This window comes from Ixodes scapularis, unplaced genomic scaffold (assembly GCF_016920785.2).
Source record: "Ixodes scapularis isolate PalLabHiFi unplaced genomic scaffold, ASM1692078v2 PGA_scaffold5__190_contigs__length_132052651, whole genome shotgun sequence".
Taxonomy (NCBI): domain Eukaryota; kingdom Metazoa; phylum Arthropoda; class Arachnida; order Ixodida; family Ixodidae; genus Ixodes; species Ixodes scapularis.
In genome coordinates, this window is record NW_024609880.1 from 86,877,658 (window position 1) to 86,897,426 (window position 19,769).

General features: G+C 46.9%; 1 protein-coding gene across 2 annotated transcripts in view; it reads right to left on the reverse strand.

The window, feature by feature from the left end:
• Positions 1-4,035: 4,035 nt before the first annotated feature.
• LOC8035345 (secernin-2) overlaps positions 4,036-19,769 on the reverse strand; it is a 79,416-nt gene continuing 63,682 nt past the window's right edge. The window contains exons 6-8 of one of the 2 annotated variants that reach the window (XM_040222539.1): positions 13,526-13,623; positions 12,173-12,334; positions 4,036-7,154 (exon numbers count right to left, since the gene is read on the reverse strand). In XM_040222539.1, the coding sequence (XP_040078473.1) occupies positions 6,909-7,154; positions 12,173-12,334; positions 13,526-13,623 (506 nt within the window). In that variant the 3' untranslated portion in view covers positions 4,036-6,908. Of the gene's footprint in view, positions 7,155-12,172; positions 12,335-13,525; positions 13,624-19,241; positions 19,331-19,769 lie in introns of both variants that reach the window. The other variant, XM_040222540.1, reaches the window with a different exon arrangement.

Consider the following 19,769-nt stretch of genomic DNA (forward strand, 5'->3'; position numbering starts at 1 on the left):
ACGGAAACAACCCAAACAACCTACCAGCGGCACTCCAAGGAGCGCTTTTGTCGGCTCTCTGGTATCGCACAGGGGATCGCTATTCAGGAAAACCGATAGAACTACCTTTTCAACAATTTCTAGCCTGACCAGCGGCGGAAATAAGCCTTCAACTAAGTGTTGTAAATGATGAAATCGAGTCAGTCACCACTGCAAGTTATCAATATTAAGATAAATTCAGTTACAAAATTTTACAAGCTGAAACAGCAATCATCACGAGAAAACTGGCACGCACCTTGCGAGCGTACCCCATGTTCATCGGCGGTACAGCGTTCGGTGCGCGCTCCATTCACAAGCTGTTCCGAGCACAGTCGAGAAGATGGTGTTGAGGAAATGTCTTTTCGGTTTACGAACGCAATCCACTGCCGCCAAGACCGGGGTCATGTGGAAAGCGATGGAGCTTAAAGACATTGCAGCCACTCTCGCCTTGCCGGATTCATTGCAAGCTACATAGGTCCTCGGACAGTATTCGACGCTTTCTGTCGTTATTCGTGCACCCTATGACCGAGCAATGGTGTCCCGATGACCGGGAAACTGTTGCCGGCGAAGCCCATTACTCTAATTAAGTTTGCGAGTTCAAAACAGAAAAGAAAGCGCGAACGAAGTTGGGGCACAGCAGACACCCAACACCGGCCAAGCCTCTCATCCGGGACTTTCACTCTTTCTACACAATCAGAAAGGAGGAAAGCGCCGGTAGCCCTTTCCCCTTTTCTCTCTCGCCCTCTTTCAGTAAAACGGGCCAAGCCTCTCATCCGGGACTTTCACTCTTTCTACACAATCAGAAAGGCCTCCTTTCTGATTGTGTAGAAAGAGTGAAAGTCCCGGATGATAGGCTTCGCCGGTGTTGGGTGTCTGCTGTGCCCGAACTTCGGTCGCGCTTTCTTTTCGGTTTTAAACTCGCAAACTTAATTAGAGCCAGAGGCTTCGATGGCAACAGTACCCCGGTCATCGGGACACCATTGCTCGGTCATAGGGTGCACGAATAAAAACAGAAAGCATAGAATACTGTCCGAGGACATATGTAGCTTGCGAGGAATCCGGCAAGGCGAGAGCGGCTGCAATGTCTTTGAGCTCCATCGCTTTCCACATGAGCCCTGTCACCGGCGGCAGTGGATTGCGTCCGTAAACCGAAAAGGTGTTTCCTCAACGCCATCCTCTCGACTTAGCTCGGAACATTTCGTGAATGGAGCGCGCACCAAATGCTGTACCGCCGATGAACATGGGGTATGCTCGCAATGTGCGTGCGAGTTTTCTCATGATAACTGCTGTTTCAGCTTGTAAAATTTTGTACCTGAATTTATCTTAATAGTGATAATTTGCAGTGGTGACTGACTCGATTTTATCATCTACAACACTTAGTTGAAGGCTCATTTCCACCCCCGGGTGAGGCTGGAAATTGTTGAAAACGTATTTCTATTGTTGTTGTTGTTGTTGGTTTTTAATCGAGATTTTCTGCGCGATACCAAGGAGCCGGCAAAAGCGTCCTTGGAGTGCCGCTGGTGGGTTGTTTCCGTTGACTAAGGCGCTTTGAGGCGCTTGATAGTCGCTGCATTGAACGTCTCGTGTGTTGCGATCTGCGTTTTCGAGCCCAGTGTGCACGTTTCTTTGTTTGAGTCATGGCATCCGCCAGCGTGGCGACGGGGGGAACAGCGGCAGCGAACGTGCCAGCTATAGAAATTGGAGGTGAGTACCCAAAACATTGCATCAAATAGTAAGATAATTCGTGGCTGCTTTGAGGCTTTTTGCGGTTCGATAAAAGTACATCTGGAGCGTCTTCGTCGTTCATTCACAAGTAAATATAAGAACAGGAACACGAAGATAAAAACAGCAGAGCAAGACGATATGTAGCAGCTCCGGGCGTTTACGAAGTTAATTGAGGTTCCCGTTTCGTGTATAACTTGTTGATTACAACTAAACGCGGCTACGTTGAAATAGGCCCATTGCAAGCAAAAATGTATAAATGGTTCATCATTTCCAGTCATGCGGAGAGCAATGGAGCTTAAAAACATTCCAGCCGTACTTGCCTTGCCGGATTCCATGCAAGTTACATAGGTCCTCGGACAGTATTCGACGCTTTCTGTCGTGATTCGTGCACCCTATCACCCAGCAATGGTGTCTCGATGACCGGGAGACTGTCGCCATCGAAGACCATGGCTCTAATTAAGGTTGGGGGTTTGAAACGTAGAAAAAATCGCGAACGAAGTTGGGGCACTGCAGACGCCCAACACCGGCCAGGCCTCTCATCCGAGACTTCCACTCTTTCTACACAATCAGAAAGGGGGAAAGCGCCGGTAGCCCTTTCCCCTTTTCTCTCTCGCTCTCAAAATGGCGCTACCCACGATAAAACGTCGATTTCCCCCACTAAATTTAGCGGGAAATGCATGGACACCGAAAACGATTGAAACTGAAGGAGGGGAGGGGGGTTTGTTAAAAAGCCTCTTATGCTTTAATAAGCTACACCCTTCGTTTCTCGAACTGTCCGCGACCATAGAGCGCTCACCTTCGGACCCATCGAAGCGTCACTCCCTGGTCAAGGAGTCTCATGTTCCCCAGGCGCCACTGGGGCCATGGCGTTGAGCAAGCTGAACAGGCGGACTCTGTACACGGGAGTGACCACGACGCCGCCCCAGGAGTCCGCCATGTACTGGCCGTCATAGCAAGCGTACGTGCTCCCACCTCCGAAAACTGGAAGCGCCCAATGGCGTTCCAACTTTTGGGTGGGGGTGGGAGGGCAAACCAGACACCCCCCCCCCCCCCCTCCCTCCAGGGTCGGGAAGGGCCCTTGGTATCCCTTGGGCGCCACTGGCCAGTGTTTGCCCTGCCCAGTGGCGGCTGTTTCGAGAGAAGGGGGGGGGGGGGGGGGGGGGGGGGTGTCAAAACACATGCCTTGGCCCCCACTCTGAGAACTGGGGGGGGGGGCAAGCACCCCCCTTGCCCCCTTGGTTGGTACGCTCATGGAAGCGCCCGCAGTGCCAGGACCGCGACCATAGGCTTGGTGCAGCACTCATGACCTTGGTCAGCTATTCGTAAGGATCCGACAACATTTTGCGTCACTATACAACTCGTATCAAGGTAAAAGCTGGTCCACGTACACACTTGCGAATCTGCTTACGACCAACCGAGTACGACCGAAAGATAAAAGACCGGTTTTTAAGCCCCTTGCGACGACGTACAACGTGCTACGCCGCAGCGCATCCGGTCCTCCGCCGTCACAAAAAGGCTTAAAAAACGTTCTTGTCTCTCTCGGTCGTGCTCGGCTGCAAGTTGATATTTGACATCTTGCCCAAGCACTTTAATGGAAACATATAAAAAAAAAAGTAAAGGACCTAAGAACCCTTCCCTCCCACATGTGGTTACCTTGTTAGGAATGACTATTTTGTTGATCCTGAAGGAACGGCATATGTTCAGCAACATGCAAGCCCGACCTAGTGGATTAGGCATCGCCAAGGAATATTCTTTTTTTCGAATGTTTCGAAAAGGGTTGTGAACGTTCCGTTCTGTCAAGACACTTACCGCCTCAGCAATGATATTGGCGAGAAAGCCCACCAACTTCTGACGAAATATCCCTAGCCCCAGAGAGCTTGCTGCCACTTGATGATCCACCTCTTATCAGTTTTATCTAATTTTACATAATGTGGGCAGACAAAAAAACAAACACTCTAGCCACATATATGAATTATATGAACATTTCTGAATATGCCAGGTGGCACCAGAAATAACTTGCGCTACCTGGCGGAATATGGGGTTTGAAAATGCCCAGGATGGAACAATGCACCATTAGGAAGGAGATGGAAGAAGCTTCTTACAAAAAACTTGGGGGGAAAAACATGAGCCACAACGGGGACCTTGGGGGCCCAATATGAGTCACTGCAGCTCAATGGAGCCAGCAAGATAGTACACACTCTCGCGGAACCTTCTGAACTGGCAATTTTCCAAAAATGGTCCATAGGTCAGAGCAATTTTTACATATTTTCCTTATATATGCAATGAAACAAATTCTGGAATATCCACCTTTATTTAAGCATAGTTGCCGATGCACACAAGAAATGCTCCCATAAAAATGCGACAACTAGTGCACATTAGTTTAAATATACCTTTGAAAAGCTGCAAAGCACTGGTACCAGCAAGCCTAAAAATAAAAAGCTATAATGCTGCACGGGCATCAATATAGCAGCAGTTATATATACATATCACAAATACAGAACTTCTCATGTTGAGAAATATATCATGAGGGTGGAAAAGTCACCTTCAGAAACCACAAACTATAATTTAAAAAAAAAATACCAGGTGACTATGCAACTAAATATACTAGGAACTCAATCAGGAACTTGCACCACAAGGATCAGTAACATGAGTAACCAAAAACACTATGTGTCCAATTGCTTTGCACCATAACATTATACGGAAAATATTTAACATGAACAACTGTAAAGCCAACTTGAAAAAGCAAAAAGATGTTGCTTTACATAAATTGACACAAAATGCTACCACACTAGAAGATTAGCATTACGAGGAGCAATAAAAATAGTTTCTGCTATTACAAGAAAAACATAGAAAGGTTTCACTAGCGACGATATGAAGGAACATGGATAAATGCACAAGTGTGTAATGCGTAAAAGATATGAATCAAAGAATGTAGTAATTTCTGAAGGGCCAACTGCAACTTTTCGCAAAGTGATTGTATAACATTCAACCTGCGGCTGCTCAAAAGTCGATGTACACTTCGCGCTTTGCTCGTTTTACCTTGCCTCAACTTGGCTCCTCTCGCAGTTCGGGGGATATGCTAAGACGACTATCTTCCATGCAGACAAGCGAGGTTGTACGTCGACCTTGAAGCCAACTTTTCTGGTTGTTTTTGCCACACAGACCTTGAGTGCACTTCTGTGGCATCAATATAGGCGTGAACATTATTAAAGACAAGCTAGTTTAGGAGGCAAACAAATACATTGAATGAAGAATAGATACAATATAAAGCAGGGTTGTGCACCTGACACAATAATATTTCTCAAAGCAAGCTTCTGTTAACCACTGCTCATGTTTTGTGCCTTTCACAAATAACATATAAAAGCACACAAAGCAAGGATAGTATCAACCACACTAGCAAAGTATTCAGTGTCATTCTCGGAGCTGAGTGCTCAAGCGTGCAAATGAATTTTCCAGTGCCTTGAAATGAAACTATTTCTGATGACACATTACTAACGCGATTTCAACTACTTCAAAGGCAGTACTTCTGCAAACTAATAGAAAAAGTGCAAATAGGTCAGTTTTTGTCTGCAACTCAATAGTTTACTTTCATTCCTCTAAGACCAAGCCACTCTTGTCGTCATGTTAAAATACTTTTATCAATAACTGCCGCAGGTCTACGAGCAGCCTTCATTTCTTGTAGAATGTTCTCTGTCCAATAGTATAACCTGACTTCAGAAAACGATGCATACAATATTTATGGAACTTATCGCTGCCAGTCGCAAAATCCTGGCATTAAATTTCTGTATTACAACTAGGATGCTTTTAACTTCTCTGATAGAGAAGCCTGAGATAACTCATTCTAGGAAGATTTCGGCACATCTGCATAGGCTGCAAGGATTTTCCAACTAGCATAAAAGCACAAGCATCTCATATGTTAGTGGACACTTTACTCTCAAGGTGCAGTCCTTTTTGACTGCCCGATTCACTTCCTGAGTTTTCGTCCAAAATCATCCTAGTTGATCATTGCTCCAGAGATACTTCTGACAAACAGTGCAAGCTTAATGACAAAAAAAAAAAAAAGACCCCACCGTACCCATTGTAAAAGACCCATCGTAACGTAATCATGTACATACCCACTAGTTTATAAAGCTTTTTTGGGGCTAGTCCTATCTGCGTACCAGACATCAAAGAATGCCACTTAAATCCATGCTCACCATTGCACAACCCAACCTTCTTTCAAAATCTAGAATCCTATATCGTACTTGAAAAAAGTTTTCACCTTTTCATTACATATTACAGAAGCAATTTCTTGCTCCTGTATCCTTTCAAAAATATCCTAGACTGGAAAGACTTTTTCGCTAGTGGTGATTACAGCAGCAATGAAGATATGCAGCCCATCGCATTCAACCAAACCTTTGCCACCAAATCGCACGCATGCAGCATGAGTATACACTACATCGAGTCAGGTCCTTTCCACGCATTCCCGAACTTCCACTGCCATATCAAAGACCAGATCCAATCCACGAGCACAACTTTCACCACAGTTCACAAAGCAATCTTGTTCTTGGAAACCCAGCAATCAATTTGGTGAAATTACTTTCACCACAGTTCGTTTTTATGTTAGATACTGGGTCGCTGGCATAAATGCTGGCTGTCCCAATGTGGAACCTCAAAACCATAATCTATGTGCAATTAAGTTTTCAACAGGATATTACAATCTGCCACCTTTAAAATAAACCTAAATTCCAGATCTTGAACCCAATTTGGGTACAGGATACACTTTCCGAACAGGCGAAACCACAAAACACACAAGGGGACTTCTTAGTATCTAGTTGTAATCTCTAGCACCCTGGTAGCAGATTTAGAAACCAAGTGACATTCTCCCATCAAGACAAAATATTCTGCCGGACTGCGCAGTAGCCAGTCAGCTTACTTCAGAATCAAGTTGCTCTCCCACATTCACGAGGCTCTTTTACACAAACATATGTTTTCCCCTTAGGAATCTAAGGATCTTACATCACCCATTCTTTTATGCAAAAAAAGCAAGAAAAAAAAAGGCCGTGGTGGCACAGATGAAGAGCCGTAGACGAAGATCCGCAGACAAAGAGTCGCGGACAAAGGTCCGTAAACAAAGCTCTGCAGACGAAGATCCTTAGACAAAGCTCTGCAGACGAAAGACAAGACTACTTGTAGAACTTGACCTCGGTCTCGACAACATCCTTGAACAGCTCCCGCAGCTCCTGTGGGCTGCCGCCGCTCTCGAGGAAGCTCTCCACTTCCCGCATACACTTGTCTTCCAGGTCGACCAGAAGGGAACGCAGTTCCTTGCCAGCCTTCGTAGTGCCCTCTTGCATGCTCTTGAGGACACGCTCATGGTGACGGTACAGGACGTGGCGGCGGTCCACTTGAAACTTGAATCGTGGCGATTTCTGTAACAAACCAGCGAGATTTGGGGGGGACACTGCCAGCCGAGCATGTTACACATGGCTTGCACTGACGTCACATCAGACATGCCACTGTGGTGGTCTTGCTGCTGAACCTTCAGTTGCACACATTTCACACCAACTTTGTTTTTCTCGACAAGAACAAGTAGAAATGACCACCAGCACAATGTGAAAGCCATGGGTAGTCACCGATAGGGTAAGAACAGTGGGGAGGAGCTTGTCCAGGCCCTGTCCCTTGACTATTGGCTGACGGGGGTCACAGCCTTTTTACTTGTTCTGATAAATAGGCCCTATGAAATATACCAGAATGTGAAACTCAAAAAAGGCCACAAAGGCGAAATGATCAAAGGTAGGAGAACACTGTATACATGTGGTTGTCGAATATGAATGCTGAAATGTCGCTATCGCTTGCTATCATGAGCGCCAGAGAACGTAACATTGAATGAATGAACATAAACAAACTATCAGTGTTGGCCACCGGTAAGCTGCATGGAGACCAAAATGTGGCAAAATGTGTTTCTGTCCATTCATTCTGTTGTCCCTATTTTATAAAAAAAAAAAAAAAACACAAAATACCCATATATTTTATTGACATATTTATTTGGCACTGCATGCTTTTTTCTTCATAACAAAGTGGTTTAGATTGTCTGCACTGTGCCACTGTATTCACTTGCATAATGAACACACTCTTTTTCCCGAAAAATTTACACATAGTTGGGGGTCACGCAGGGTAAAATTTTTGCATTTACACACTTTGCACAACAGTCATTTTAGATGCCAATATGACACGGCAGGGTGCTGTGGCATGTCTCCACTGACAGAGGCGCACCCACAGCTGGTCGGCAGTGCGCCACAGTAAACATGCTCTATAAATTGCAGAAATTTTTTAGGGTGCTTTCGGCATGCCTTTTGCTGAAGGCGAAAGCGCCCTACGAAGCTCACTTAACGCGGAGATCGACGTGAGCGCTCTTAGGCCAAACCGCTTTCACGATTTTACTGTCCAGAAGCAGACTACAGATGACAGCATGTTTGTTGACATCAATGCATCTGACGGGCAAAGCATGTCCGGGACTGGGAAATTTCTTGACCCCAGCTTCATTAGGTGTAAGCGCCGCTTGGTCATTTTCGCAACTACTCACTTGCAGCCATAATGAGAGCATGTATTGTTATGGTTGGCTTGGCATGACTTGGTATGGCCCTTCGGCGGCAAAAGAAAATTGGCTTGGTGAGCTTGCCGAGTTGGAACGCAGTTTGAGACTCGCGGAGCCGAAAATTAGAGGTGCGTTCATTAAATGAGAGAAAAAAAAAAGTCAAAATATTGATGCTTGTTGTGGGGAGTGCGCTCATTATGTGAGAAAATATAATATATCCTATTTTAAGCGCGCGCCCAAGCGTGTTTAGAGGAGCAAACAAGGCATCCAAATTTGTTTTTACAGGTTTTGTTTTGTTTTAACAGAGGGCTGCATACTTCTACTGGATCAGAGTTAGGCAATCCAGCTCCAATGGACAGTGGGAGTGTGGATGCGGGGTACGCCTTTCCGTTCTTATCATGTTAGGGACTACAGTGCATCACAACCCAAAGCATGTGGAGCAAAAGCTTGCTTTGCAGGACCCAGAGGTCCTTGGTTCGGTCCCCACCCCTACCCATTTTAGTGAGCATTATGCCAGCACACATTCGCATGAATACTACCCCAAGTTAGCAGTCATGCTGCACTGCCCAAATGGATCATCTAGAGCAGTGGTCGGCAACCAGCGCCCCGCGGGCCGGATCCGGCCCGCGAGGCAGTATCATGCAACCCCCAAACCCCCAACGCCCCCCCCCCCCCTTCCCCAGAGCGGTCAGCTAAAATAGAAGGGAAAAATATAAAGTTGTCTGATTCGCTGTCCATTGCCTGCCTCACGAATGACTGACGAGAACCTCCACAATGTTTTGCGACTCGCAATTAGTAGCTTTAATGTAGATGTCCGTAGTTTAACACTAGAAGTCTAACTGAGGGGAGTCTCTAGGTTTCCGTGGAAATGGTGTATCTCATGTCATATGTCGTGAAATAAAGAAACTATAGCTTTTCGATTTATGTACGTCGGTGTGTGTTCGTGCAAGTGTTCTTTCTTTTAATTTTAACTCCCCCCCCCCCCCCCCCCTTTCCCGCTGCTTGCCGTCCGGCCCGTTCCACCTTAGCTTCACGGCGACTCGGCCCGCTGCGCCGAAAGGTTGCCGACCACTCATCTAGAGCACAGAGAGGTCATTTCTTTCTATGGCTGAATAACTTCACATTATCTAAACTTCCACACACCCTCGGTGAGATTGCTTTTGCTTTGTGCACGAGAGAAGTCCCATTGTGTCTAGAGCTCACACAGCACTGTTCCAGGGCTTATAATGACAGAATTTCTGGATGCCAACACCCTAACACCCAGAAGAATACAAATCTTTAACTCGCAACTAAGTTTCCAGTCTCTATACTTGATGCCTAGTTATTAAATCAATGCTATTTGGTTTGTGTTAATCTGCAGCTAAACTACCGTAGCTCCAACCTTCCTGCCACAATTCTCTTTAAAAAAACATATGCGGAAAAAAAATCTTTTGAACAGCCTGGCTGGGAAAAGGATGTCATACAAATGAAGGACGTTTACGAATCCCCGTCATGCGAAATTTGAGAAAGAAATATATATATGAACAAACATGGCTGTCGGTGACATTTCTAGGAGGAGGAGGGCCCCCACCATAGCATCCCCCTTCCCCTGCCTTTTCCTCCTCCATACCCTCCCCTCCTCCTCCTCCGTACCTTCCCTTCTCCTCCATACCCTGTCCTCCACCTCCTTCATACCCTCCCCCCCCTCCTCCGGTTACGCCGACAGTGATGCTGACGCCGCCAAACACAGGATCGAGCGCCTAAGAGCTGCGCTCTAAAATGAATTAACAATGAAAGAAACAAATTTTTAGAGATCTATTTATGGCGCTGGATGTATTTCTAGTTGGTGTCCACAGGAGCCGCGAATAGTCACATGGTTGACCTGTGTGCTGCCGCTAGTTACACCAGAACCATTCAGCGCCACCACTCAAGTCCCCAGAACCTTCACGCTGCCGCCGCACGTTGAGCATGGCGCGCCACCGTGCTGAAAGAGTTTCTTCACGTCGCCGTCAGAAATTGGCGGCGGCGGCGCGCCTCCGGCGCGCCGCCGCCGCCAATTTCTGACTGGCGCACAGGTCCATCATACGGTGCTTGCGCTCTTTCGGGAGCTACCTATGGGCTCTAAAAGTTACTTATTAATCTTTGTTTCTTTGTTGCACTGAAAACAAAGATCAAAAGTAACTTTTAGAGCCCACAGGAAGCTCTTGAAAGAGCACAAGCACCACGTGACTAAAGCAGCCAATCACATGACCATAATGCAGTATAGAGGTTTTTTGCGCGACACAGGGGACAATTACAAGCGAGTAGACACGGACAAGCGCAAACCTTCACCAAGGAGTCCCTTGAACCCCGGGTGACGTCCCTGCTGACAGTCCGTGTGAGTACGTCGACACCCGCAAGCAGGCAACTATCGTGTTGTTCAGATGGTGCTTTCCTAGCAACTCGTCAGTTCAACGCCAGCAAATCATGCGCGGCCATGCTAGGTTCAAGAGAATATTTTGGTCCTTTTTGTAGAACTCGTGAAACGTTCTCCGGTATTTGGACGTCTTCTCCCAAAACCAGGAGACCCGCACCAGTGGCACCCTTGTCCTTCATTTGCTGGCGTTGGACCGATGAGTTGCTAGGAAAGCACCATCTGAACAACACGATAGTTGCCTGCTTGCGGGTGTCGACGTACTCACACGGACTGTCAGCAGGGACATCACCCGGGGTTCAAGGGACTCCTTTGTGAAGGTTTGCGCTTGTCCGTGTCTACTCGCTTGTAATTGTCCCCTGTGTCGCGCAAAAAACCTCTATACTGCATCATGAACCAACTAGGCCAACAACAAGTTTTAATTCACATGACCATAGCGGCCACTTTTCCGTGGGCTCCCGCAGACAGCAACTACAAATGCATTTCGCGCCATAAATACAGCTATACATTTTTTTGTTCTTTTGTAGCTGTATGTTTATTTTATGACATTTTTTTTTCTATTAGGCTATGTAAAACAATTTTGTTTTAGAGCGCAGCTCTTAGGCGCCCGTTTCCGGCTTGAGCGGCGTCAGCGTAATTGGGCGGTGCATTATGGAACATTTCCCATTATGACGTCACACGTGACGTCACGTGCGACGTCACGAGGGTCACCAGTGACGTCACAGATGACGTTACGAGGGTCACCACCCGTTGCATTATGGGTAAATTTGTCATCTAAATTTAACAGAAAAATTTTCCCACTAAATTTAGCGGAAAAATTTTCTGATAAATTTAGAGCAAACAATTCCCCGCTAAATTTAGCAGGAAAATTTCACCGCTAAATATAGCGGAAAAATTTCCCCGCCAAATTTAGCGTGAAATTTTTCCCGCTAAATTTAAAGGGGCCCCACTAAATTTAGCAGAAAAAAAATTCATCACCAAATTTAGCAGAAAAATTGCCCTGCTGAAATTAACGGAAAAAATTCCCCGCTAAATTTAGCGAGAAATTTAGCAAAAATTTCTCGCTAAATGGGAGGCGAGCAGGAGAGGAGGATACGTTTAAGGAGAAGGAGCTCCATACCTTCCACTCCTCCTCTTCCTCCTCAAGAGCTGCACTCTAATTCGGGCACTACAGGAGAGTGTAAACGTCTTTCATTTTTTCCTTTGCATGTCTTTTAAGAGTTCTTCGACATGGTATATATGTAAGTCGATAACACCCCATATGAACACTGAGACGTTACTGACTTTGTAGCAGATATGTGCAGCCAGGAACATATGGTTATAGCTGCCTCAAATAGAAACCACAAAACTACTTTGAGCTTTGCTCAAATTCAGGTTTTCTTTAGTGTCTGCTTTGCCACCGCACTGTTTGCGAGACAATGGCGATGGAGAAGAGAGAAATAAACCGTGGTACTATGTACCTTGGCAGGGTCGTTCTCGAAGACCGGCGATACGATCAGTCGGGACGAAACCACATCGTCACAAAAGACAAAGGGCTTGAAAACCGAGTGAGCTGGGTCAGGTGTGCCCGTGAACCAGTGGCAACAAAGCCTCTCCGACGTCATGGGCGAAAGAACCGACACCTAGACAGGAACACAATCCTTCAGGTGCACAGTTGTAAATTGCATAGAACGGAGTTTGTAAAGCTTAGAGCAGACAAAGCAAAGTGCTCCACAATCTTATTGAAGTACAAGTCACATGCATGTGAGTGGCTTGGATACTCTGTTAACGATTTTCCCCCGCTACTAAGCAGGTCCACAACATTTTTGTTTACCCTTCGGATTTAGGACCTAGCCCTCCATTAACATGCGTTCAGCTTATATACGACGGACTAGATAATTCTGACGTAGACCTCTTTACTAGTGGCTATGACAAGTTCAAAAGGAGTGTATTACAAATAATTACTACTGACTAGTAACTTTAGTTTTGGCCTCATGTGTGCGCAGTATTTTTTTTTATGGCTTCCCAGTTGTTTTGGGGTGCAGCAAACATAAATTGATTAATACCAGTAAGAACAGTGAAGCTATTCCATTTTATAGTAGATACGAGTCAGCAAGTAGTTAATACGATGATAATCCCAGGACAGCAAACCGGGGCAAACTAACATAAAACAAAGTTGCAAATTGTATCGCTTAGTCTCACATAAATCACCCACTGTCCGTCCAACTAATAAAGTCATGCAATTCAAAGAACTGGCAAGCATAGCTAACATTTGCTGCAGTCCCATAAACTGCAATAAACTAAGTATGTTTGACTGCATCATATGACGTAAGCTTATGATATTTTTTGCTTTCTTCAAACAGCATGTTGTGCTCAGCTATGTAATGCAAGCTACGCACAAATTTAGTTAATAAACCAGAGTCATGACTGACAAGTAGCATGTAGAACAAACAAACAAATAATGCACTCTGTCAAATGACTTTAGATATAATACATCAAATGCTTCGTACGATCTGACCAAGTTGCACAAACATGTAACAAAAGTGTAATATAATTATTTTTACTGGTAACAGTAATAGTGGTAGTAGCATATTATTATTATTATTATTAAACATAACTGCCTAAAAAGCTCTATTCCTGAGCATACATGCTACATACTTGCTTGATTTATCATTTTATGGGACTGCAATGCTAATTATACTAGTTCTCACATGTTCCACATCATAATGTTGAGCAACATGCATTCGGAGAGGGCTGCAGTGCAGAGAAGCATCTCTCACGCAAAAGTGAACGGCAAACAGATGCAAAGTCACTGGTTTGGCAATCACATTTACCTGGCTGGCCACAGTCGGCCGCTCGTGCTGGGTATCTCGGCAAATGCCGCTAGCCTTATCCCTGAGTACCGTGGTCATCGAACTCACTCCGAAGTCGCCTGTTGAGGGGAAAATCACAGGTTTCGCATAAGGAACCTGCGAGCATCTTTCGCATAAAGCTACCGCCAAAGTTCAAGTCTACTGGGCACGACTTCTGTTATTGCTGCTTATAATTTGAGTGACGTTGCAGGAACCAAGACAAAAGGGGTGAGATTGAGCAGCTTACCTAAAAGTAAAATATATGAGCTGCACATTCATTAACTAAGGCATATAAGTACTCAACCTGCATCAGTCGTCTTGCTTTGCCTATAAATTTCAATGACAAACTACCTATAAAGATGGCATGGATTACCTAGAGGTTTGTGAGCGCGACATCGGACAGACTGAGATTGGTATTTGTGGGGATTCCTGTGGTCTCCCTTCCCCGATGGCTGTGATAACGGTCGCGGGTCGGAACACTCGGCCTCCTTCGCCGTGAGCTCCGATCTGTTCGTGAGGCGGAGGGCCGCCTGGCTTGAGGGGCTCTCCTCTCACTCTCTCTCTCTCGGGGGACCGATTTCCGTTCCCCCGCTTGGATGCGAATCACTGCTGACAGGCGAGGAGGTTTCGCCTTTTGTTTTCCCACTTTCTGGAAAGGGACTCGTCCGGGTGACCGCGAAAGAGATAGGACGTGTGTCGGCGACTTCTCCAATGCTTCCCCGGTCTTGGCTCTCCAGAACCCCGCGTCTGGCCAGGTAAGGACCTTTTCTTACCTTGCCGGCGCGGGGGGCATTTTGGATGGGGACATTGTAGTTCTCTTAAAAGAGTGTTCTAATAAATGCTCTTGGACTCTGTCCTTACTCTGGTATGTGTGTCTTCTCTTCCGCTATATTCGAGAGAGTGAGACAAGGTAGACGATCATTGGCACTGATGGAGGTAATTAATCAAACCGTCCCGCGGTAATGTAGCCCTAAACGTTTGTCTATATTGCCGCGAAGATGTGGGGACCGCGCTGCTAGGTTTGACGTCTCCTTTGAGATATCGCCGCTGTTGAGACAACCCTTTGGTTACTCTATCAATACCTGTGCTGGTAGCTGGCAAAATTCCACATAAAATGGCACCCAACGTGGGGCCATGACTGCCTTTATCGTGGTCGTGGCTCCCGGTCTCCATCCCTTTGTCCGGCCTATTTGCCGTCCATCCTTGCCTTTAATCGCCCCGTACCACAAGCGTCCTGATCTCGGCACTTATGGCTGAGCGATTAATGCCGAGTCGGCAACCCGCAGTGCCACTCCTTTGAGCGAGGGCAGTGTGATTCGTACGCGCGTTCCTGTTTTGAATTAGCATGCGTCAAGCAACATTCATTGTTGCGGGAGACCCTTTGTTCTCCATGCTCGAGGCGAACCTTTCACCTGTGTGTATTTGGGTTCCTTGTGCACCACCAACAACTTGTCCTGAGAAATGTATATAGATGTTTCGATGACGTTTGTTTTTGAGAACCAGGTGGACTTTTATGTCCGGCGGCAAGCGAGGCTTGGCAGAAAAGAGTAGCAAAGGGTCAGCAGTGCAATATGAAAATGTAAATATTCGCGTTTTCTTTGACTCTGAGTAGTCGCGGACACTCAGTTAGTCGGACGGTACGCCTGCCAATAACGTCGATAAGTAGCTGGTACTGCTACTGACGGGCTCCGGGAGACGGGCCGCGTAACTGTCGGCGTCAAGAAGCAGTTTACACACTGTTGACGCGCACATTGTATTTACTGCTGGTATTGCAGTGGGCGCGGAGGGTCTCTTTAGGGAAAGATTCGTTTCTGCTTGATGCCAACGTACTCCTGCAGCCTGTTGTTGTTTTCCAAGAACGACACTAGTTTTGCGTTCATGGTGGTGGCGCTACGCGGTCTGAGGCGCACTGTGACAGTATCTGGGTGGACGAGCGACTCTAAGACTTTCGGAGCTTATGTTGCTCTGAAAACCGGGCGCCATGTAGTCAGAGCGCCCTTTGGCGATATCTTTCAAACTCGCGTGATCCAGGTGGAAGAGTGACTCTAAGACCCTCAGCAGTTACGTCGCTCTGAAACCTGGCGTGCCTCTAAAGAAGAGTCCACACCGTTGTGAGCCCTTGATCAAGCCGTATCGAGTGCAAGACATATTTTTCTATCCTCAGTAAGCTAGCTAGCTCGAATATTTGGCGAAGCTGGCAGGTTTGAGCATGTGAGCTGCGGCCCCTTTTGTCTTCCTCCGTGAGGAGAAAGATGGCGGCTATTTTGCGCGGGAACTTGCATCTTCCCCGCTCACAGACGCGCATGCATGGCGGTTTCTTTCTATCCGCCCCTTCGAAGTCCCCATATCCCTTTACCTCGACTTCAGAAGACGGGCCAGCTGCAGTCTGTTATCTGTTTTTGGCCACTTATAGTCAACGGACTCTTCCGGTAACTATAAAACCAGGTATTGTAGGCAGCCTCTGAGTTAGCTGCCTGCGCAAAAGATTAAGAACTCGGCACTTTTCCTAGAAGCTCTCTCCCCGGTTTCTACATTAAGCGAACTCAATTAGTTTGCTTGGTATGTGGACGCATTTCGAACGGAGAGGCCCGCTTTTATGGCTTCTTCTTCCGGTGTCGAAGCATGTCACTCTGGCATATGTCCTCTGGCCGCTCGTCGGGTCCGTTTCCCAACTGAGCGCCTTCCTGTCACCATTGACAAACTGGCCACCTTTTTTTGTGATTTTGGTTGTCGTTTGCTCCTGCCAGCTTATGCCACCTTTGCGGCCCAGCAGGCGAGCGACGGTCGCGCGCGCCCCCTTGTTTGGAGGTTGCGGCGCCCTTTCTCCCTTTGGGGAGGTCTACGGCCGGCTCTGGGTGTGTTGGCTGCTGGCGCATTACGACTTCGCAGGTCTGCTCCGAGGTCGTCCACCCCCCTTCACCAGCCCACTGTGACCGAGATGGCGCCGAACCCCATGGGCAGCGTGTCTGGGACTTCCCCAGCTGGTCTGGGCTGGTAGGCGGCGGTCGTTGGTCTTTTTGGTGCTTCAGCCTTCACGACCGCCTGCTGCCCCCCCACTGCAGGCCAGCTCAAAACTGCGACACCTGTGTCCAGCTGTATCAGCACGGCACCTGTGATGCTGTGCAAGGTTGTCATGGCCGCGTTCGTGCACCTGGACTTGAACTTTCCGGGTCTTCGCTCCTGCGGGCCAGCTGTTAACGGCGGACACTGTGAAGACGTGCACTGAATGTCGCGTGTATTTGTTGGGGGTGCACAGAGAGATATATTATTTTATGAGAGCAGGTGGGCCTCCTTTATTCTTTATTGAGACCCACCTACCAATTTAAGGAGGGGGGAAGTGGGGATTCCTCTGGTCTCCCTTCCCCGATGGCTGTAATAACGGCCGCGGGTCGGAACACTCGGCCTCCTTCGCCGTGAGTTCCGACCTGTTCGTGAGGCAGAGGGCCGCCTGGCTTGGGGGGCTCTCCTCTCACTTTCTCTCTCTCGGGGGGACAGATTCCCGTGCCCCCGCTCGGATGCGAATCACTGCTAACAAGCGAGGAGGTTTCGCCTCTTGTTTTCCCGCTTTCGGGAAAGGGACTCGTCCGGGTGACCGCGAAAGAGATAGGACGTGTGTCGGCGACTTCTCCGATGCTTCCCCGGTCTTGGCTCTCCGGAACCCCGAGTCTGGCCAGGTAAGGACCTTTTCTTACCTTGCCGGCGCGGGGGGCATTTTGGATGGGGACATTGTAGTTCTTTTAAAAGAGTATTATAATAAATGCTCTCGGACTCTATCCTTACTCTGGTACGTGTGTCTTCTCTTCCGCTATATTCGAGAGAGTGAGACAAGGTAGACGATCATTGGCACAGACGAAGGTAATTAATTGAACCGACCCACGGTAATGTAGCCCTAAACGTTAGTCTATATTGCCACGGAGATGTGGGGACCGAGCTACTAGGTTTGACGTCTCCTTTGAGATATCGCCGCTGTTGAGACAACCCTTTGGTTACTCTATCGGTACCTGTGTTGGTAGCTAGCAAAATCCCACATATTACAGCTGTCGTAATGAAACTAGAATGAACGTTGCAATCTTGGCAAAAAAACCTTGGGAGGTTTACACTCCAAACCAACATAGGGCGTCTGTCACGCCTGTTGAGGATTATATTGAGACCATCTGGGAATCCTCTTTTACACAGTCGGAGTCAGATTGCACCGGCACCCCTATAAACTGTTATGAAACTGAACAAAAACCAGGAAGCTTGTAGAAAGCACTGTCAGAATTTTTGCAGTTACCCAGATGGTTGTACACCGGCAGCTTGCCAACCAAGGTTGTGAACGTGAAATGTCGACCCCATTTTGACATCGCTATGCACCTGTCAAAGCTGCCATGTGTTAAAAGCTCTGAAGAAATCATGACAAAAAAAGAAACAGCAATTGAAAATAAATGTGCCAGCAGACCAACCAAACCATGAAACAGACGAAAGAAACAATAATAACTTCCTGCAGTGCAGCCCTCTTCCTTACACTGAACAGTGGAGCTCACAAAAACCTCTAGTCCTGCAAAGTTTAACAAAAAAAATTCTGAGGATACCTAAGCACTTCTTACGAGTTGTGAATGCGAAAGCATGAACGTCGTTCTTCCGCTCCCTTAGTTCGTCTGCGATGTACTGGCATGGACAGCCACGGTTCACTACTGCCGAGGTTGCGGGAGTAGCGACCACCTACGATATAGATGCCTCAGGTGCCGTAATGTTACTTGCGGCCACAGCCCCCCACCCCCTTCCGGCACGCCTGACACGAGAGCGGCGGCCAAGCGCACTCTCGTAAAGCGGCAGCAGTCCCCCCCCCCTTTTCGGCAACACCTGATAAGAAAGCAACGGCCCAGCGCGCACTCTCGTGAAGCGGCCGCCAATGGCTATCTAGGAGCCATTTTGCTCAGCCAATGGGAGAATGGGAATTTCTTTCGCCGGTTACAGACGCCGCCGGCTCCTCTCCATTAGATAGCTAATGCTTTCGTATTAAAATAAAAATAGGTAAAGGAAACAAATTATGTCCCCTGTACCATCATTTGAAACAAACAACCTGGTAAGGCTCCAGCTGGCAGAAATAACAAACTGTTTTAAGGGGCACCTTTTCTTCCTTTAAAACAGCTCAAAGTTGTGCTCTATGATATTTTATGCTCTTTTAAAAGACACCAGACATGAGAAAACCAAGCTTTATGTCCAAGCTAGCTCAGACAACTGATGTTTCCATTTCTTTGATGCCTTTTTGGCTGGAGGCAATTGGGCGTTCTGCTCCGATGCAGTTTGTCAAGGTATGTCCCCGTCATTTCGCTTCAAAATGCAAGTAGCTTTCAAGTTTTCCTTGCACATGGCCTACCCAAGCGAATATTTTACGTCGCGTTTTAATTGCGCGTCATGACGTGAGCCTTAGATCCCTTCTAAGAAACACTTCTAAATGCACAACATGCCCACGTTTCTCCAACTAGCGACAGTTGTAAACATTTCTTTTATGTCCGTCTGCAATACTCAAAGATTCAAACATATAAGTGCCTCAGAAGTAACATCATCTGGGTGATTTCAACAAGACTTTTCAACATTGCTTGCCTTACAATCTACAACTCATGCCAGAAATGCAGGGCACCACTGTTCAGTGTACAAGTCTACACTATTCGGCACGGCATTCCGCCATAAAAAAAAAAAAAGGCACGCAGAATACCTGGCTGCCGGTGGAAACAAATGCCCCGTCAGACATGCAAATCTCGTCGTCCCGAAGCACTGTCATCATGTCCTTCTCGCTAAAGCTCGCTGGACAAAATAAGAAAACAAAAGTCAGCAGAAAAAAATTATACAAACTTATAGGAAATAGTACACTTCTACCTACTCTAAATAAGACTCTTTCACACCTTGAAACTGTCAGAAAGCATAAACCATTTCTGTTCTGAACTGGCTCCAAAGTGACAGAAATTTTTGGAGCAGTTCTGGCTACAACAACAATCCCCTGTGGACTCGATATCCTAACATGTGACGGCATTGACGCTTGTCTTCATTTATTTTGACCAAATTTTCTAAATGACCACTGCCCTACGGTTCTATGGATCATATGGAATACAACATTAGGGCTGCAAGCCATTTTACACAGCCAGATATGCAGTTTAGTTTGTTCAGTTCTCATTCTGTGCACCAAGGAATTGTATAATTTTACCAGTAGTATTCAAATAGAAATTTTAAATTGGACAAGCATAAA